The sequence below is a fragment of the Camelus ferus genome, chromosome 23 (genome assembly GCF_009834535.1).
Source record: "Camelus ferus isolate YT-003-E chromosome 23, BCGSAC_Cfer_1.0, whole genome shotgun sequence".
NCBI lineage: Eukaryota > Metazoa > Chordata > Mammalia > Artiodactyla > Camelidae > Camelus > Camelus ferus.
Window position 1 is genome coordinate 13979943 of NC_045718.1, and position 21338 is coordinate 14001280.

A 21338-nucleotide genomic window follows, 5' to 3' on the forward strand; every position below is an offset into this window, starting at 1 on the left:
TCTCCCCCCTGGTAACCGTGAGTTTGTTATACATGTCTGTGAGTCTGTTTCTGTTTTGTAAATAAGTTTACTTTTGTCTCTGTTTTAGATTCTACATATAGATGATGCCACATGGCATTGTTCTTCACCTTTCTGGCCAGGCCGCGTTTTGCTGAGATCTGCGCTATCTAGGCGCTGCGCTAAGCACTGTCCATACACTGCTTCTCATCTACCCCGTACCTCTGTGAAGACCTTATTGGCCTCACTATAAAGGTGCAAAAATTGAAGATAAGAGAGGTAAAAGGTTTGCCTTATCATAAAATAGTAGGTTGTAGATTCAGGATTAGCATCCAGGTTGGTCAACAAAGCCCCGTCTGTCTGCATGTGTCTCGTGTCTCAAGGTGCGAGAAGCCTCCTGCTAGGAGGGACTGCTGTCTGCTCTTCTAAATGAGGTCTCTGGTTAGCAGAGGTCTCTCTGAGGTGGCGGGGGCTGCCTTCAGAGTGCTGGCTGGGATGAAGGCTTCGGCTGTCCCACCCTTTGCCTGGCCCTGCTCCCCAGCAACTCAGTTCAGCCAGCAGTTATGAGCCAGGCGCTACGGCAGGGGAGGGCTGGGGACGCCAAGTGGGGGAGCACTGTAGGGGACACTAGGGGTTCCGTGCAGCTCGCGTGGTGTCTGGGCAGGTGTGTCAGGTGCATTTAGTGCTCTGAGTGCCTCTGAGACAGGGTGTGGTGAGGGGGTCCATGAACCACTACATCAGAGTGGCCTGGTTCTCATTACAAATATAGATGCCTCTGCCACCCCACCTCAGCCTGCTGGATCAGGATCTTGGGGAGAAGCTGCTTAATCTGAATTTTTGAAACTCTCCAGGTGATTTGAATTACTGGCCTAAGAAGGGCCAGGGTGTAGGTACTGGAATGCTGGATAAGAGATTTTTTTAATGACTGCTGTAGGCGACGGGCAGCCCTTGAAGTTTTTTTTAAAGCTGCAAAGTGTCACAATTAGGATATTGTTCAAAGATTACTGTAGCCCCCAGTCTTCAGCATGGTTTGAAGTGAGGAGTGACTGGAGGGCAGAGTAACCAGTAGGCTGTGGTTATAATGTAGACAGGACAGAAGGACCCGGGGAGGGAGGGCAGTGCCCATGGCAAGAGGCGAAAACAGGAAAGATGTTGCAGATGTGGACTGTTTCAGCCTTGGCAGCTGATCAGCAGGGATAGGGTTAAAGCTATTTGCCTGGCGACCAGGAAAAGAGTGGCCAGGCTATTTTGAGAGAAAACGAAATCAGAAATGGGGGGAGGCTATAGCTCAAGTGGTAGAGTGCATGAGGTCCTGGGTTCAATCCCCAGTAAGTAAACCTACCCCCCCCCCAAAATAGGGGGGAAGGTGTAGCTCAAGTGGCAGAGCGCATGCTTAGCACACACAAGATCCTGGGTTCAGTCCCCAGTACCTCCTCCAAAAATAAATAAGTAAATAAACCTAACTACCTCCCCAACAAAAAAATAAAATAAATGAAAAAGAAAGAAACAGGGACTAAGGGAGAAAAGTATCTTGATTGGTTACACGTTGAGATTAAAATACGAGAAAAAAATATTTCAAAAATATCCAGTTCTCAATTGAAAAAAAGTAGTTAGTTGGGAGCTCAGCAGGAAAGTTAGGGTTAGGATGATGGTTTGAGATTTACTCTACAGGAGATGCTAATTCAGATACCTCCAGGGTCAAGGCAGGTAATGCAAAGATGGATGATTAATAATAGTAATAATAATAGTAATAATAATAATAATAATAATAATAATATCCCAGCATTCAGCCATGGTATGAGAAGCATCACTTGGTCTCTGCAGGGACACACTACAGAGTTGGCGGGAACTATGTTGAATTGAAGGACACACTCCTCCCTGTCTTAGGTCAGCCATTGCCAAATAGGAATGTGGAATCAATGGTAACGGATATTCCAGTTTTTAAATTTTTAAAGTTCAATATAAGTTTTATGTGACGCAGGAGCCTTCATCAGGAAATGAAGTCCCAAAGAAGTGGTTAAACCTGAGTTGTTTTTTTTTTTAATTCAAGTATAGGTAATTTACACAGATGTTCTGATTTTTAAAGAGAAATAATAATTCTAGGGGTTTTTTTTTGATATGACACTTCCTAATAGTTAAATGTTGACAACTAATTTTGGAGGGGTGTGGGGGTTAATTAGGTTTATTTGTTTATTTGTTTATTTAATGGAGGTGCTGGAGATTGAACCCAGGACCTCGTGCGTGGTAAGCTTGCGCTCTACCACTGAGCTATACCCTCCCCCTCCAGACAACTAATTTTTTAAATGCTTGAACACTATACAACACACGATACACAGACCGAACAATATATACCTGGGACTGAGTCAGCTCTGCCTCACAGGCTTCCAGATTGTGACTTCTGAGCTACACGGACGATATTCAGGAGAGAGTTGAGTAAACTGGGAAGAAATCCAGACACTGTCTACTGTGGACAACCATGACCCTCTTGGCTCCCAAGTTTGCCTATGGGTACGTTAAAATAGGAAGTTGGACACTTTGGATTATTAAATAGTAGGATCTCCTACATCACTTCTGACTCCAGATGGAAGGTCTGTGGTGTCTGGCTTACTAACGCTTTCCAAAAAAGAGTTGGTTGGAGAAATACTCAGATGGATGTGTGACCTCTGCTTGGCCAGTATAACTGTATGGGAGGAGGAAACGTGCAAATCCAATAGGTAAGTACTTTAGTCTCATACCTTCCTTTTTATCATTCATGTGATCATTTTATCGAGCATGTACTTTATGAGGAACAAAAGGCTAGGTGCCATGAGGTACCAAAGAACGGACCCACAGGTGCTGCGCTCAGTAAGGCTTGGAGAGGCCCAGGTTCCTTCAGCCGCCTGATGTCTGGCGGGCTCTCACGGTCGGTGGCAGCAGGTGGAGCCTGCATCTGCCACAGGTATTTCTGCTCATTACCTGGAAATCGCGTGGTTCTGATACTTTGCAGGTGAGAGGCCACTTGGGGCCTGCAGCCTTCACCCCACCACCCTCTGTGGCTGCTCTCATCCCTTGCTGTGCAGATGCCTGGTACCTCGGAGTGTCTGGGTCCCTGCTGGAGCAGGCATCTTGCTAAGCACATCCCGGTGGCTCACTTTCCTATCAGGACGTTCTTCTGCTGCCTAATTTAAGTGCTTTTTGTACAGTGGAATCTTTTTTTTTTTTTTTTGCCTCTATCTTCAGACCAAATAGAGGAATGGGTGACTTTTTCTTTTTAATAGACTTTATTCTTTTAGAGCAGTTTCAGGTTCACAGCAAAATACAGAGTTCGCACATAGCCCTCCTCTCCCACACATACATACTCCCCTACCTTCAACATCCCTCATCAGTGTGGCATATTTGGTACAATTGATGAACCAACATGAGCACATTATTATCAACCGAAGTCCATAGTTCACATTAGGGCTCACTCTTTATGTTGTGCATTCTATGGGTTTTGACAAATGCATAATGACTTGTAGCCACCACTATGGTATCATACAGAATAATTTCATCGCCCTAAAAATCCCCTGTGCTCCATCTAAGGAATGGGTGACTATTTAGTTTTCTGAGTCTTCTCCAGCCCTCTGTAGGTTCTCAGAAATGGTCCTTAGGGACTTGGAAATTGCTGTGACCTGGGGATTAAAAACCCATTTCCATATTTATATTTTAACCAAGCCTTCCTTTAGTCCAGATGGGTAGTTTTGCATTTAACCCTAATCATCTTTGCATTATCTATTTCTGTCTGTGTTCTCAGTTCACTCTGGGGGCCAAGGAGGGGTTTAAAGTCAGAAACTTAAAAAAAAACTTTTTAACCAGTCTTTGAGGGGTGGGGTGGGGGAGGTAATTAGGTTTTTATTTAATTTATTTATTTTAATGGAGGTACTAGGGATGGAATCTAGGACCTTGTGCTTGCTAATCATGTGCTGTACCACTGAGACACTTTTAAAAAAGCTAATATCCCCTTCTTTCTTACAGTCTTCATTAGCAGGTTCTAAGGACAACATCATCTTTTTTCTGTCCTTGATTCCTGTTCCTGATTCTAAAGAGTAACTCCCAGACTAGCTGGCCTAGAGGTGATCTTGAAGGATACAACTTTGTGAGAAAACGACAGGGAACTCTGAAAGATGTCTTGGACGTTACCCAGTGGTGATTGCAAAGAATTGTGACTATATTTAGCAGCATTGCCCCTCTGATCAGAAAGTTAGGAAGGAAGAGGCATCTGTCCCCCACTGGGTGATGGTGTTTATTGGCTCTGAGCAGCAGAGCAAGGCTGTCACCAATGAGGCCTGAAACAAGAAAAGATCAAACTAGCATTTATTCCAGCCACACTCAGATGCTCCTGCTAAAATGTGCTCTTCCTGCCAAAATACATGCTTCACCGAAACACTCACACCTCATAACATGATGTGCTTTAGTATGTACTATTATAAGTACATGTTAACACCTGCAAACACATATCCATACTCCCTCCTGTCCACAAACACCGTGCGCATTTAAGTATGTACACTTGCTATAAACAGTATAAATATGGATACACACACACACACAGACACATGGGCGCTCACACAGACCTGCTGAAACTACATACTGGGCAGTGGAGGGGTGAGCTGCTGTCATCTTCCTCTGCCTGCCAGTTGGCTTTGCTCAACCTCAGTTTTCTACATGTGCTCCGATACGGGGAGGTAACCTTGACAACCACGCCAAGGCTCTGCGGGCCAACAGGATGCTGAGAAAGACGTCACATACGTGATCTGGCTGCACCTGGCTGGGGAATGGAGAACAAGGCGGGTGTGATGACCCCACAGACCGGGCCAGGGCTGGAACCTGACTGGGGATTCTGTATGGGTTCTGCGTGGGGATTTGGTCTGAGGAGGGCAGTCAGGGATGCTGTGGGTCACTCTAGTGGGCCCACACAGGTAGGCTATGCAAGTGGGTGAGGTGGGCATGCAGGACCAGAGGAGCCATTGGGTGGGGTCACAGGGCACAGAAGAAGGGGTCCAGTTGGGGCATAAACTGGCATCCACCTCCACCCTTCCCACTACCTGCCCACTTGGCAGTAGGTGGAGTCACAGGCCAGCACAGTGTGTGAGGGCATTTAATGTTCAAAATTCAACTCAAGGCCCTTGGGTGGGGGAGGGGTAGAGATGAGTCAGGAGGAAGAAGAGAAGAGGGAGAGAGGTACCCACTGTTCCTACCCTGATGCTCAAACTACACCTTGGCTATGCCAAGGAAAGGGAGGCAGCAGGCAGCATGCAAAGGGGGGAAGAAGAAGTGAAATCTGGACTTTTGAGCTTCTAAGGAGCTGGATCCTAGCAGTTTAATGGCAGTTTCAGAAAATTTCTAAAGTAATTTGGATTATTCTAAGGTCAAATGTATTTGGCTTTAAAAGAAACTAATTAAGAATCGAAATCCTGAGTTGGGTACAACTACACTGTAGAGTGACTTGGAAACTTCGAATGTTGGGTAAATTAAACTTCCTCTCCCTAGGCTTGTATGTAGAAAGAAAAGAGGATGACAGAGTGGTTGAGGGGGAAGGTATAGCTCAGCAACAGGATATGTGCTTAGCATGCATGAGGTCCTGGGTTCAATCCCCAGTACCTCCATTTCAGTAAATAAACCTAATTAACCCCCCCCCAAAAAAAACAAAGTGATTTAAGTGCTTTCTGGTTCTCATTGATTATCAGTGCCCTGTACTAAGCTCAGGAACTAATCACCAATAATGAAATTAAGACACTCCCCGGGTAACAGGGGAGTATGGGGGATAAGACCTCCTTGCTCCTGTCCCCAAAATGTAGACTGTTTCCTCCCAGTTCATTGCATTATCATGTAGGTCAACATATCTGTGGGACCAGGCATGATCAGGGGCTATTGTAACAATAGCACAGGGACTCCATGGTCTAATGAAGACATTAGACGTCAGCAGATCCAGTGCCAGTTATGGCTCTATTGAGAACTAGCTGTGTGACCTGGTGAGTGATACAAAAACCTAGATAAAGACAGAGTTCTGTTTCCCAAGGTAAAAACAGGTGATGGTCTGTCACCAGACTTTTTTCATCAATTATGGACTAAAGCAAGCTGGGAACACCAAACCCAGGAAGATGTTAAGTATTTTAAGATTTAGGTGCCAAACCACCCTGTACACCTGCTGGTACCTTGGCCAGTTTCCTGACCTCCCTGGCAGTTGACCTTGGTCTGTTCTGGTCTTGCTGACACCTGATCTCTTTGTTCGATGCACTAAAGGTTATCTTGTTTACAGTCCCAACCTTGTTTCCTATAATACACTGGTTCCCACTCAATGAGCAGAGGTAAGAGTCTTATCTGGCCTGATCCAACTTTGGAGAGGAGCCAGTGAAGTAGCCACCTAAGAGACACGTTCAGTGCCAAAATACTAGAATTCCAGGGCATTTTGGTGAGCAATGTGAAGCAATGGAGCAGAATATTTGAAATCTGAACAGCCCTGGAAATGGAGGACATAAAAGTATAGTAACCTGTTTTCAAGCAGCATGTAAACTGTTGTTGAGACAAGATGTCAACTCCTAAAAAGGTCACTAACAATACCAAACAACAGATTATAAATGTCGGGGGAATGGTATAGATAGCATTAATTCTGTAGTGAGAGAGTGGTCAGCCCAGGTGTTCAAGGTGGAGGACCGAGCTTAAGCTGTGCCTTCAGGAGTGTGAGGAATTGGGAAAGATGGGAAGGAGGCAGTGAGGTATCCAGGAGATAATGATATGAGGTATGGTGCAGCTGGACTAGGCACATTCAGGCATACGTGGAATGGGGACCATGTAACAGGGCAGGGATAGGGATCATGGGCAAAATGCTTAGGGCTCTGCTCTGATGCTTAGAGAACAGTGAGGAGAGTGACCTTGGAGCACAAAGTGGCAGAAACCTAAAAAGGTAGGTGGGGCCAAATTATGAAAGGTCTTAACTGTTAAGCAAAGGAGTCTAGGCTTAATGCAGTGGACAAATGGAGGGTGTCTCAGAATGATCTGAGTGGAAGAAGAGCAAGTGAATGCAGAACTATAGGAAGGGAAGTCTACTAACAGTGGGAAAGGTGATTTGGGGATGGGATTTGACAGAGTCCACGACAATCATTTAGTTATGAAGAAGCAACAGGTCTTGTGCTTGGATCTGAGGAGCAAAGTACAAGGTGAAGCCAAAAGCAAGTCTGAGTTTTCTGGGTGGAGTGATGGGGGAAATGATGGCATATATGACAGAAATGGAGATCAGGAAGGGACCTGGCCGTAGAGAAGACAGTGGGCTTAGACTGCCATTGAGGTGGTGGCTGCACATCCAGGAGGAGAGACAGGGCCAGTGGTAGGAGGGGCAGGATGAGAGACACGTGGGCAGACTGCAGACAGGAAAGTCAACTGTAAAAAAGTAAACACCACAATGGACAACACGAACAGGATCTGAGGAAAGAAAAGTGGAGAGAAAAGGGAAGGGGGAGTAAGTGGACATAGTGAAGGAAAGGGGACGGGGAGGGATCCAGGGCAGACACAGCCAGCGAAGGAGGCAGAAAAGCCTGGGGTCAAGGAAAAGGAGGGGAGACTGCCAGAAAAAGGTGTTCAGTGGGGGCCAGAGTTCAGGGTAAGAATTTACAGAGATTACTGGGTTTGACTCATGTAACATATGTATAGGGGGCACCTATGTATGCCGGACCCTGAGATACTGGTTATCCCTACTCAACAGAGCTCTAGGCGTGCCTGTGATGGTGCCAGGTCCTGAGCAGGGTCCCGGGTGTAGAAGAGGGAGACAGAAAATTCATGCAACATCTCCTCCACCCAGACCCACCCAATACTAGGTGAGACTCGGATGTTTCTAGGCAAAAGAAAGAGCATTGCTGTGGGAGAAGAGCGGAACCTGTTGGGGAAGTTAGTATTGCTGTGGAAGTTAAGTAGATTTAGTCCCCATTTCCAGAGAGCCAAAAGGAGCCCATGCCGACTTGTTAAGAAACACGACAACGGGGTAAAATGGTGAGAAAGCGTCTGGGTGAGTGGTTCTGACTGTATGTGGCTGAAGATGTGGAGAAAAGGAGACCGCCTGGGAGAGGGGCTGTCTGTGAAGGCTTCTTGGAGGAGGTGGCCTTTCACCCGTCTGGAAGATGGGCGGAGAGATGAAGTCGGGGCATTCCCAGCCTGAAGCGCCGCTCTCCTTTGCAGACAGCCTTGGGTCCCTCCCTGGCTCCCCCTTCTCCTCCCGCCTCCCTGCGCTCGCAAACCCGGCTCGGGTTCCCAGCACTGACGTCAGCAGGCGATGACCTCAGCGCTGAGGAGGCAGCTGGGGTGGGGGCGGGGCCGGGGCGAGGGGCGGGGCGGGGCGGGCGCCGGGCTCCGCCCCCATCCGCTGACGGCTGCCAATGGGCTCTGCCGCTGACTCCCCCGCCTCTCGGAACAGTATGAAAGGCGAGTCTCGGGTAAAGTCCGGGCAGAGCCCGAACCGCGGCCCAGCCAGTGGTTACTTGCGGACCTGCGCGTCCTACCGGAAGCCGCTCACTTATCCCCTTCGCCACCACCGCTCCCTGAGCCGCTCACGACATGAGCCAGGCCCGCTGGACCGGGAAGAGAACGGACATGCTCCCGGAGATTGCTGCCGCTGTGGGTTTCCTCTCCAGCCTCCTGAGGACCCGGGGCTGCGTGAGCGAGCAGCGGCTTAAGGTTTTCAGCGGGGCTCTCCAGGAGGCACTGACAGGTGAGCCCGTGCGGAGGGTCCTGGGGCCAGTGGAACCCTGCCAGCGGGGCTCGGCGTCTTTCCTCTCCACCTAGGTCAGGGTTCCCCACTCGAGCACCTCCGGGACTCGGTACCCTCCAGCTCCTGGGGCAGCCCGCTGTCTACCCCGCCCCCGCTCCATTCCCTTGGGTCATGTCTCGCCTCCCCAGCCCTGCTCTCGGCTCTTGATCCGTGGTGGTGCTGGCAGGGCGCGTCCCTCCACACTGTCGCAGGCGCAGACCCTAGTCCTGAGTGCGATCCCGAGTACCCGCCTTACGCCCCAGAATAGGGGTAGTTGCGCGTCTGAGTGCGGGCTTTTCTCCCTCGCTGGACCCTGAGGTCCGCGAAGGACCCTGAAGGCGACAAAGCCCGATCCGCCGATGGGGCCCTTGTGGAACAAGAAGGCGCAACTGAACCGTCTCAACAGCTCGGAGCCCAGCAGTGGTTCAGGCCTCCGGGGCTGCGCTGTGCCTGGGCCTGTTTCTGACTCGCTCGAAGTTGGAATCCAGGCCCCCTTTGTATTCTCTGGCCCCCCTTAGCCATCTGCCACCTATTATAGCTCCGAGAGAGCCTTGTATGTAGTAACTACTCTCTATGGGCGTGCGTGTTGGGGCCGGGGGCGGTGCGGCCTGAGACCAGGGAGGCTGATGAGATAAACAGCTTCGGGCTAGGGGGAGACCTATCTCCCGGTTGCTTCTAGCCGGTTGGCCGGCGGTCTTGGGCAATGATAGCCGTCCCTGAACGTGCCCACACATATCCTGCCTTCTGAGGAACAACCTGTGTTTCATCAAAACATCGTATTTTTGCCTCCCTGAGCCATTGCTACAGGTCTCTGATTTTTTCGAGGAAGCAGAGGGAACCACTGAGGCACAGGGTGGGAGACAGGATGACTTGCTGTGGGTCTGACAGTGATGGCAGCCTCCTTGGCCTTGAAACTTCAGCTCACAGGTCTCCAGAGGCCCTCCCTGGACATGCCAGCCCCAGTCGCACCCCTCCTCCTTAGACAAGAGATATGCTAAAAGCAATATGCTGGCTATAAGGGATTGCCCACAGCCCTTCCCCTTCATTCTGGTGATCAATAATACTACTATAAATGCATTTGGCTTTTTGAGTTCACATGGTATTGATATGTTGGATCACTATGTAAATTTAAAGACGTCAGAAACAGCATTTATTACCTTGGTTAAAAAAATACAATATACACACACACCCCTGTGCTGGAAGGAGGGATCTTTCCGGTCCACCCCTCCCCCCCCCTTTTTTCTTTCTGCTGCAGTGGCAGGAAAGTTTCAAGAAGGTCCTGAGATTCATGGGAAACCTTATTGCTCATGCTTAAAGTCACTGGGTCCCTTCCGCTCTTTCTCTCTCTTTTCCCCATCCCCCTTGTGGTTGCCTCCACGGCCCAGCTGTTCTTCTAACCAGGGTATACTCCCCTTGTCCTGTCTCCACAGAGCACTACAAACACCACTGGTTTCCCGAAAAGCCATGCAAGGGCTCTGGCTACCGCTGTATCCGGATCAACCAGAAGATGGACCCCATCATCAGCAAGGTGGCCGCGCAGATCGGGCTCAGCCAGCCCCAGCTGCGCCAGCTGCTGCCCAGCGAGCTGACCCTGTGGGTGGACCCCTACGAGGTGTCCTACCGCATCGGGGAGGACGGCTCCATCTGTGTCCTGTACGAGGAGGCCCCGCTGGCCGCCTCCTACGGGCTCCTCACCTGCAAGAACCAGATGCTGCTGGGCGGGAGCAGCCCCTCGAAGAACTACGTCATGGCGGTCTCCAGTTAGACCCCCGCCGCCCCACCAGGCACTCTACTGTACTCACTCTGCCGTGACAACAGGCCACTGCATACCTCAACCTGGGGATCTGTATTTTAAATGAAGAGCTATTTATATATATATATATATATATAATTTTTTTTTTAAGAAAAGGGGAGGAAAAGAAAACCAAAAGATTTTTTTTTTAAGAAAAAAGCCTTCAAGGGAGCTGCTTGGAAGTGGCCTCCCCAGGTGCCTTCAGAGAATTGTGCGCTTGAGTCTGGGAGCCAGTGACTGTGAGAGTTGGGGGAGTGGTCAGGGGGTGGGCCTGGCCAAGGAGAGATGGGAGAAGCTTGGCCAGCGCCCCAGGAGGATGTGAGAGGGAGCAGGCAAGGTTAGCAACTGTGAATGAGAGGTCAGGATCTGTCCTGTGGAGCGAAGAGATGCTGAGTTCAAACCTTCCACTCTCCCCACCGGGACACCTGCAGCCCTGGCCCCTCAGGGGCATTCAAGCCTGGACTGAAATCATACTACGTTGCCTAATCTTTTATATTTTTCTGATAAGATTCTAAGCAGAGAGTGAAAAGGCCTCTCCTGATTCCTTCTGTCCTGAGCAGCTTTTCCTGAAATTGTGACTTGTTCCTAACTCTATTCTCAGGGGCCTGTAGGCACTGCTTCCCACCAGGAATCTAAAGCTTTGCGTTTTGTGGGGGTCAGGGGAGTGAGCAGGGGTGGGAGGAGGTTATTGGAGCTGGGACAGAAGGGTACTCTGCACAAAACTTTTGTCTTGCTATGTGCTGCTTTCTGTGTGAGTATGTGTGGTGAGTAACTTGGGGGGTAGGGATTTGCAATGGAATTTTGGGACCCAAAAGAGTATCCATGGGGATGTTTTTTGGCTAAAAACCCTTCTTTTTGGAACCACACAAAAGTCCTAATATGCTGCTGCCATTATCCCTTCGAGAGGTGGCTCAGAAAACTACAGGGAACTCCAGGTCCATGATTACTGCCTTCTTTTTAAAAGCACAACACTCCTCTCTAACTGACCCTGCTCCTGTCCCCCTTCTGGTTGAGTCATGGAGCGACCCTCTTTTCTAGGACAAGAGTTCTCAGTCACTGTGCAATATGGCCTCCGGGCTCCCAGGAGGGTCTGGAGGAGGACTGGCTCTGACAGCCTCCTGGTGCCCCTGGTGGGCTTAGGGAACCATCTCTCGCTCTGCCCTTGGGTTTGTGGCAGGCTGCTCAGCCTTGCAGATACATCTTGGCTGAGTAGGAGAACGCCCCACGTTCTGCAGGACTGCTTGGTGTTCTTGTAGGGCTGACACTAAAAGCCGAACTTTGGGCATTGTTTTCTTTCCTCCCTGGTGCTTAGAGCACCTGCTGGGAGAGGTTGCTGTCTCCCTCAGTACAATCCAAATTTGTCTGTAGACTTGTGCAATATGTGCTGTTCTGGGTTGGAGAAAAATGGAAATCTACACTGGGAAGAAATCCCCGTCCTTCAGTTTCTCAGTGACATTAGTTAGGGGTCCTCAGAAGGCCTTGAACTTCCCAACCTGGATCCCCTTCAGAAGGACGTAGCAGGAACATCTGGTCAACCTGGCTACCCTGCTGCTGTTGCCCCATAGTGAGCAGCCTTCCTTCCCACTACCGGTCTCCTCTCCCGGACTTCCTAAGTACCCAATTCTGACTCAAAGGTGCTATTTACCCAACACGCTCCCTACCCATCCCTGCCAGTTCTGCCTCTTCGACTCTCCAGATGGCGAGCTACCTCCCCAGACCCTGTTTCCAGTCTTCATTGCTTTAATGTTCATTTCAGCCCCATGGACCCAAGAGCTCATTTTCTGGCTTGTGGGTTGAAACAAAGCTGTGAATCTCTGCAGATCGTGTTGTTGCATCTTGTCTGCAAACAGGTCTCTGCCTTTTTATCAGCAGCCTCATGGTCTCAACGCTGAGTCTTTTCTCTCTTCTCTTTGACGTTCACTTTAAAAACAACAAACCACTCAGAGCTGGACTGTTGAGTAGGCCTGTCTCTCCTACTAAGTAAAAATAAATAATAGTACATTTGTAAGCTAGTCTGACTGCAAAGACAAAGGTTACTAATTGTATAATAGTGTTTTTATATGGAAGAATGTACAGCTTTATGGACAAATGTACACCTTTTTTTTGTTACTTTAATAAAAACGTAGCAGGTGAAGTCGTGTGGTGCAGAGAAGGTAAAATCCCACGTCTCTAATTTGCATTTCCCTCAGATTCAAATCCTTTGTGTCTCAGTATTTCTCTTCATTTGCGTTCAGAAGATCGGTAGCATATGGCTGATAGGAAAGAAAAATCAGGTGAGAAGTGGGGACATTTCCAAGCATCTCCTCTTTCCAGGGAAATAGCTCCTTACTTCCCTCCTTCAATGCATATTCTAACCTCCCTGTGAAAATTCTGGGTGAGCCAGGGCTCCATTAGTCTGAGCATCCCGTAGTCTAGCCAGGGCTCATCTGCATCCTGTTCTTGCTCAGCCTTAGTTGCTCTTATTCATTCATTCATTCATTCATTCATTCATTCATTCATTCCGCAAACAGTTATTGTCAGTAGGTTCTAGGCACTAAAAAAATTTTATTGTCTTAATAATTAAGACACACAGCCTATCTCACAAACTGGGATGGTGAACAGGGGGCACCGAACCCCTTTCCACGTTGGGTAGAATTGTTCGAAATTTCTGGTCCAGGTTCTCTTGTCATCTCTGGGGCTCCCATTTGGCACCCACCATTCCTGTCAGACAAGAGAATTTGGGCCTCAGGATTCGGGCACTGGAGCTGAACATGTGACTGAAGGCCAGTGTTACCAGTTGCCTAAAGAGCTGCTAATTCTGACAGCAAACACCAAGAGCAAAGGTTTGTTGCCCATTCATGGCTCTCTGGCTATATGGATAGGATCTATGCAAGGAAGCAAGAACAAACTTTATCATCTCTGACTCTCGGGTTCGATCCATGAGAGTCTGACACAGGCCTCCCTGCCCCCACTTCACTTGCTAGCTCCCCAGTTCCCACTGAGGTCACAAGTACATTTTGACCTGGGCTAGCTTTTTTTTCTTGGCCATAAGTGGGCTGTAAATTTCAAACATACTGACTCATGAACAGTGCCCCCCACCCAACACACACACTTCATTTCATACCTCCATGACCCTCGTCAACAAACATGCAGTCTGACCTAGCTGTCCTGGATGGGAGGTAGGCCTGGGAAGCTGCGTGTGGCACCCTGGGAGGGTAGCTGAGCCAGGAGATGGGGATGGGGGAAGCCAGCGCATCTGTATGAATAGAATTGGTTAGGGACACACTTTTGGCAAGGAGTTCTTTAAAGGAATGGTTCCACTTTCATTTCTAGCTTCTAACACAAACGTCCTAGATACTTATTTGTAAGGACACTCCCCCCCCACATACACTTTTGGGTGTGAGGACAGGGTTAGGGCGAATTCTTGCCCATCCTGGTGTGCTCTCCTCTTATGCAGTATCAAGTCAGCATCCATCTTCTAGTTTCCTAATAGGCCCCACTCATGAAAGTTATTTCATTGTTTAGTGGAAGACCTGAGATTCAGGGAGGGTTGTTTGGAGGCTAAGAGGGCATGATCGCTCACCCCTGTTTCCAAGCTGGGGAATCCACGGAATGGCAGATTGATCTTGGCGTTGCTGTTGACTCTAGGTAGATCAATGGTCCCTCAAGTTACATAAGAGGGTTCTGTGATCAAGCAGTGTGTGGTTTACTTTTGATCTGACCAATGTCAGAAGAGGTGGAGAGTACCCCTGGGCCAGGTGAGGGCTGTGGACAGGAAATGCTTGAGGAGCTGCAGTTGGTGACTCTTCTGTGTTCAGATACCAAGCATGTTTGGTTCATCCTGCTTTCGGTTTCCCCTACTTGGTAAACAGTGCCAGCCTGGGAGACCTGGACTCAGTCAGCTGTTTCTGGATGATAAATACCACCCCAGCGAGTGTAGACGAGGCCCTGGGAGCTGCAGATTAAGAGCCCATCCTGGTTCCTGATAAGGAGGTTTGGGTGGGGGACTCTTTGATGCTGCAACAAACGAGCCCCGGGGGAAGAAACCCACTTCTGAGAGGCCAGTGTCCGCGCCTTGAGCAGCCTGTGGTCAGGAAAGATAGGGAGGGCCCCTGGCTTCCAGGCCGGTTTTGGTACCTGGCCCAACAAAGCACGGTGTGATAGAAAAAGTTCTGGGCTGGGAGGGAGAATGTACAGGTTGTGGCCCATGTTCTTCCTAACTAGCAGTGTGAGTCTGGACAAGCCCCTCAATTTTCCTGTCTCAGAAATCAGTGGGGCGGGAGGTGGTTGGGGGTGGATTCAATGACCTCTGTTCCTTTCTTCAGCTTTTGGTTCTAAATCATTTCCATTATCCTGGCAATCACTGGACGGCAAATTAGCACAATGATCATCATTATTTTCAGTCAGTTGAACGGAAAGTTCATTTGGGCTGGGAAGTGGAGTCGGTACCAACCTTCCCTTGGCTGGGTCAGACTCCTGCCTGATAAGGTTGCAATTTCCAAGTACAAGTGAGGCAAGAGGTTGGAAGCTCTGGTGTCAGGCTGCCCGGAGGTCTAACCGCAGCTCTATCACCCACCTCCTGGCTTTGAAGCCTGGAGCAAATGGCTTCACCAGGCCTCCGTTTCCCCATTTGTAAAATGGGGTTCAGAATAGAACCCATCTCAAAGTGTTGTGAGGATTAAGATCCATGTTCTACTTAGAATAGTGCTCTGCACATTTAAGTACTAAATGAGAACTGTGGCTTTACTAGAACTTAACCTCATCTCTTCAAGGGCTCTGAATTGGTCCTGAGGTGAATAAGGACACTGACATTCTAGTAACTGGAAGGAAACCGTTATTAAAGTGATTATTCCTACTAATGCCTCCGAGAGTGGCTGCAGTTAACACCGTCCCAGCAGGCTGTGACCTCTGTAAGTACCTGCTGACTGAATGAACAAACTCATGTCCGACCTTTGCCATTCTTGCTGAATGGATGGTGTCTGTCCCAGACATCTGATCTCTTTGGCCACGGAGCAGCTCTGACCTGTTGGCTCCATGGTCTGCCTGCGGGTTAATACCAAACCGGCTACGTGCTCATTCACACACCAAGTGGGTGGGGCAAGGGATTTTCCAATAACAACTTTGCTTATCTCCTTTCTGCCCACCTGTGGAATCACACCAACCTACTCTTCCTTCCCAGAAGAGAGAGAAATGGGGAAGTTGAGAAGGGCAAGGGTGGTGAGTTCTAGGGAGTTCTGACTTTCTCGCTACACTATTTCTTTGCAGAGCTGGCAAGAGAAAGGTCTGAGCTCAGTCTGAGAGGTTACCAGGGCCCCGGATAATGATCTTACGCAAACAAGTGGACCCTGGCTTTGAGAGAAGCCTGGTGCTCTGAAACCCCACCAGCTCCAAGTCACTTTGTTCCCAGCTGCAGCCTGGCCCTTCCCACAAACAAGAGTGCGCCTTAATTCAGCCCTAGTGCAGTAAGCCTGACAGGCTGCCCAGAGCACATCAGGTGAGAGGAGGCTGTAGCTTGGTGGGCTGGAGCCAGCGCTACTTTCTTTACCAGCACGGAGGGGCCCTTTAAAGTTTAGGGGCGGGAATGAGGCCAGTCAGTCAATGAAGAGGATAGCTGGGCAGAGGTGCAGGGAACTTGGAAAGCCAGATCAAACTTTGTCTGGAAAGGACCCCATCCCTTAGCTCTAGTCCACTGTCATCCTGGGAGACCAGCGATAGCAGACTTTGTAATTTTTCAAGAGAAACCTGAAACGTGGACTTCTGTTTAACATCTCCTTACATTCTATTGATGGTGACTAATACTTTTTAAAGTGTTAAACTATTTTTTTAAGTGCGTATCTGCATAGGCCCCTAGTTTGTGACCTATGATGCCCCCCGGACCGCCTGCAAGTGGGGGTGTAGGGGTTTCTGACCCCACCCCCCATACTAACAGCAAGGCTTCGCACTGAGGACATGGACAGCAGGCTGTCACCGTGGCCGCGATCTTTAGGAAGGAGCATCCCAGTATGGTCTTGACAGAAACCAAAAGGCACACAGGGGCCTCCTCCCCTCCGGAGATGCACCTCTCCCTACCCTCAACTGGTACCCATTAACCTGGGCCTGCGACTGTGGCCTCTGGGCCTTTGCTCAAGGATGCTCTGTGCTTCTCCTACCCACCCACTTGATCTGGCTAACTCTTGCTCTCAAGATTTAGGCCACTTCTTCCAGGCAGCTTTTCTGTGACATTTCCCTTTCTCATTCTAGAACATGTGTTCCCATGATACTCAGTTGCTTCCTCTGTCCTGGTCCTTATAACCCTGAATTTGCAGCTAGAATGTAGGCCAGGGACCTTATCTGAGTAGTGACTAGTGCTTAGTAGGTGTTAGTAAATACTGGTCGAATGAATGAATGCCAAAGTTGCCAAGAGTAGAGGCTAGTGGGCGAAAGGGATTTGGATGGGGGTGGGAGAGTAAAAATCAAGTCCATTCTGGGTCTGCCAGTGAGGGGTCCCAGCTCATGGTAGCCAACCTGTGATTGCACTTTCTTAAAATAAACAATCCTTTGAATCTTGCAGGCTCTTAGGTTTTTAAGCACCTGCCATTGAAATGTAAATATCACTTGGAGATGGGTGGCCGCACCTTGAATCATAACCTGGGAGAACCTTAGTTGGCAATTAACTCCCTAGATGGGTTTACCCAGAAGATCATCACCCACCTGGAGAAGACAGGGCTGGGCTGTCATCAGGAAAGAATTATATTTAAAAAATTTTTTTTTATTTTTATTTTTTAGGAAAGAATTCTGACCGAGGAGGTAGGAGAAGACTCCACATCTCCTGAACACTGATACTGTCCACAGGAATCCTCCTTCCGACTGTCCACTCGGGAGGCCAGCCGCGGGGTGGTGGAATTAGCTCTGGGTTTAGGAGTTGGGAAATAGGGACCTTAACTTCAGGTTTGATAATAACTAGGTAATAGATGTCTTTGACAACAGACTGGTTGCTTCCCCTGTCTAAGCCTGTTTTCTCATCTGTAAAATGAGTCACACTAAATCACCTCTCACCATTCCATTTCCATTTGCAGATGGAGCAGGAAAATCTCTGATTCTTCTGTCCCATATGGGCCAGCACATACTAGACTGGCCCCTGTCGCTCTTGAAATAACACAACAGGCCTCTACCTGCTTCACCTCCTGGCCTGGCCAGCAGCCCGCAACAACTGAAAACTTGGTTTTCATCATGCCATTCCCTTCCTGCTGCCTTTCTTTGCCATCCTGAATCCCTAAGATGGGCAAATCAGACTCTCCCAGTCTTCCCAACCCCAAACACTCTATGCAATGACCTGTGTGCCCCGGGACCCTTCACCTTGTCTGTTCTCACCTGTTCACCTTTCACTGCGGCCACGTCCACATTGGCAAGTTTCTCTGCTCTGATAATTACCATGGCCCAAAACTGCTTGTAGAAGCACTTTGACATGAACACCTACTGTGTGCTGAACATCTGGACACTCCACCCAGTGAGTGCCTTATACACAGAATGTCTCAGGTGATGTCCACAAGCACACTGTGAGATATTGTTACCTCAACAGATGGAGAAAGCAAAGAACCAGTAATTAGAGGAGGAGGCAGTGGAAACAGGTTTAAAACCCAGGTGTGTCTCTTTCCAGAATCTATGCTTTTTCCTTTACCTGCTGCCTCTTGAAGAGGCCTTCTCTGAATAATTCTACTTGTCCTCTTTAAAAACATTCTTACATCAGGGGTTTTCAACATTTGTACATATGGTTTAAAACTGCTCACACTTTTATAACACATTTCTTACTCCAGAGCCTCTTAATAATATGTACACGCCATTTATTACTGTTTATACTTGTATGACAGTCAGCCCATCTTCAAAGTTGTGCTTTTGGTTGACGTCTGGTGGCTTTGCAAGTTTGTATTCCCCTCTCCCACTGTTACCATACTGCACCTCTGTGGGAGGAACCCTTGTGTTCTATTTCTTTTATAACCCCATATGCTGTCCACAACTTGGCACGAGACAGTCTGAGCCCACTGCCTGAGTCCACTGGCAGGGGAATGAAAGAAAGTGGGTTGAGTAAGCCGCAGTGTGCCCTCTCCCCACTGCCCTCTTCTAAAATCCTCCCACTCAGGACCTACAATGGAAATTGCCCAATTTGGGATTTCCTAAGAGGGGGTGAGGGAGCCCTGTGAGATAAGCCGCCCCTGCATACATGCACAGTTCCCAGCATGTGGTCTACACCCCAGCAAACTTGTTCTGGGGTGGCTTCTGATGCTAGGACTTCATCTGATCTTTTCGGTTGTCTGTTCCACCCACTACTTGAACCATAACAACTTAAAATAATAAGCAATGAGTAGGCAGATATGGACCCAGATCTAGGTAAATAAGTTTGGAAATAAATGGACCCTTATAGTTAACATAGGCAGATGCATCGTTTAAGGATTCTGTCCTCACACCTGGACCATGGGTTTAAATTTTTATGGTCCGAAGAGGATTAGACTCTGAGAGTGAGGAAGCCGTGGAAGGAAGGAGAGGGGCAGAGGCTCAAGCCCTCTGAGGAGTCTCTCCTTTATGAGTGTTCTTGTCCTGGCTTTCAGAAAGCCTGTCTTAGAGGGGCATGATCCCGCTCCTTGTGTGCGTGTGCGTGTGCGTGTGCGTGTGTGTGCGCGCGCGCTGGGTTGTTGGGTGGTGGGGGAACGATGGAGCATTTGAGCAGCTCAGCTGGTAGTTCTCAGCAGCTGGTGGGTGCCCAGAGGAAGTGCAATTAAGAACTAGGACCCCTCCCCCCGCCCCTCGCTGGCCTAACTAATCCCGCAAACCCTTTCTTTTCCTGGGCAGAGCGTCCCCTTGCCAGCTGCCAGGTCCTCCAGGTGTTTCCTGTTCGCTCTGTGCTTGCTGGCTGGGTGGCTGATGGTGGGGAGAGGGGGTCTGTTTTGGCTTCCCCTTCAGCCAATGGCAGCCCGTGTGGGGAGAGCCGTGTCTGGGGAGAGCCGACCACAGACGGCAGCTGCCTCCTGACACCTGCCTTCCTGAGAGTTTATAAACAGTAAATGGGCCCAGGGAGGAAGGAGGTTTTCTCAGCAGGGCAGGAGCTTCTGTTGGGTCAGACCAGAGGGGTCATCACAAGTGAAATGTCCAGAAGCTTCCCACCCCAATTCTGCTTTCCCCAGGGGAAAGGGTCGAGGTCTGAAGTGTGGGTGACTGCAGGAACCCCAGGGCAAAGGCCTGCTTGCCCTGGAATCTAATGCCCATGTGACAAGCGGGGGTGGTGCTGGGTTACCCTCCACCATCCACTTGCCCAGAAGCAATGGCGTTGCTCTCCAGGCAAAGGCCGAGAAAGGGGCCTTGAGAAAGCCTCTGTTGGTGCAAAGACAAACACTGTCTTGGGTTTCTCCCTGAATACTTTTCCCAGGAAAGTAGAGCAGTATTTATGGTTCAAGTTTCTCCATTTCAGCTGAAATGATCCATGCATTTGAGTGATGATTTCATTTATGTCTCCCTGGGAGGCTGTTGGCTTGGGGACCTGGGCTGTTTTTTCTTTTTGCCTTTTTTTGGGTGGGGGGAGGGGGAGGTAATTAGGTTTATTTATTTGTTTTAATGGAGGTGCTGGGGATCGAACCCAGGACCTCATGCATGCTAGGCATGCGCTATACCACTGAGCTACACCCTCCCTCTAGGACTGTCTGTTTTGATGCTGCATTGGATCCTCAGAGCTTACGTACGTAGGGCCTGACACATAGTTGGTTGTCAGCAATATTGTAAATGAATGAATGGGAATGTTACCTCCTTAATCCTTTTCTGTCTTTGTTTGCAATGAGCTAACGCAATAACACAATAATAAACAGCACTAGTGAGCATTCACCACGTAAATAATTTCATTAAATTCTCAGCATTGCTCCACTGGTTGGTGTTATTACCCCTGGACTAGAGGTGAAAAGCTGAAGGCTCAGGTAAGATGGAACAAATTTCCTACAGGCATACTGAAATTAAGTGACAGAGTCGGGTCAAATCCAGGGATGGCTGAAGAAACAGAGGAAAAAGAAAAAAGAAAAACTAAGGCAAAACTGGACCCAGGGTTTCTCTAAATTCTCCCTCTCACCCTCAAGCCCTCTGGTCTTCTGGGTTCCAGGAATTTTTACACCAAGCCACAGTTCACGTTGCAGAGAGTCAAAAAAGATAAGAAGTCTGGAATCTCAATCTTACACATATTTTATGTCCAAACTCAGATTGCCTGTCCTCTGAAATTCTCCCGTTTATCCTAGCCTTAATTGATTTCACAACAACCCTCTGAACTCTTATAGGAAGAAGTCACCGTTCCCTCCCTTACTCATGTGTGTGGTGTTTTGGGGTTTTATTTCTACTTTTTTTAAATCGAGTTATAGTTTACAATGTTGTGTCAGTTTCTGGTGTACAGCACAATTTTTCAGTCATACAATGGTGTTTTGTTGGTGGAGGTCTTCCTTGGATTTCTTTTTTTGTTTATGTCATATTTCAACCTGAATATAAGGTCTTAGAGATCACCTGATATGTCGCAATACCTGCCGTAGCATCCGGGTCTGACGCTGGGTATGAATCTGAGAGCGAGAAGGGTGGGGGACCAGATGGTCTAGTCTATGCACTTCAGTGGGCTCCCCCTGCCACCAGCCCGTATGTCTCTCTCTCTCTCTCTCTCCTTTGCCCTCTGCCTCTTTCCAGCTGGAGAAACCCTGAGCTAAAAGAGACCAGATGGATTGCTTCACCATCCGCCGCTGATTTCCCCACTCTTGTGCAAAACACAGGAACTCCCTGTGTTCATTGTGACCCACTTCCTTTCTTACCGGGACCTGCTCAGGG

General features: G+C 48.9%; 1 protein-coding gene and 1 non-coding gene across 2 annotated transcripts; one reads left to right on the plus strand and one right to left on the minus strand.

The window, feature by feature from the left end:
* Positions 1-8432: 8432 nt before the first annotated feature.
* On the plus strand, positions 8433-12700 carry BTG2 (BTG anti-proliferation factor 2). The gene is made up of 2 exons (XM_006178182.3): positions 8433-8710; positions 10180-12700. Exons 1-2 carry the CDS (start codon positions 8557-8559, stop codon positions 10512-10514), a joined length of 489 nt encoding a protein of 162 aa, XP_006178244.1. The 5' UTR covers positions 8433-8556; the 3' UTR covers positions 10515-12700.
* Positions 12701-20103: 7403 nt separating this feature from the next.
* Positions 20104-20175, minus strand: TRNAA-AGC. The gene has a single exon. It is a non-coding gene; the product is annotated as a tRNA-Ala (tRNA).
* Positions 20176-21338: the final 1163 nt, after the last annotated feature.

What these genes read in the sequence shown, in the direction of transcription:
- BTG2 (XM_006178182.3), top strand. Translation starts at nt 8,557, where the DNA reads ATGAGCCAGGCCCGCTGGACCGGGAAGAGAACGGACATGCTCCCGGAG. An exon ending in TCTCCAGGAGGCACTGACAG is followed by an intron (nt 8,711 to 10,179) that starts GTGAGCCCGTGC and finishes CTGTCTCCACAG; the next exon opens with AGCACTACAAACACCACTGG.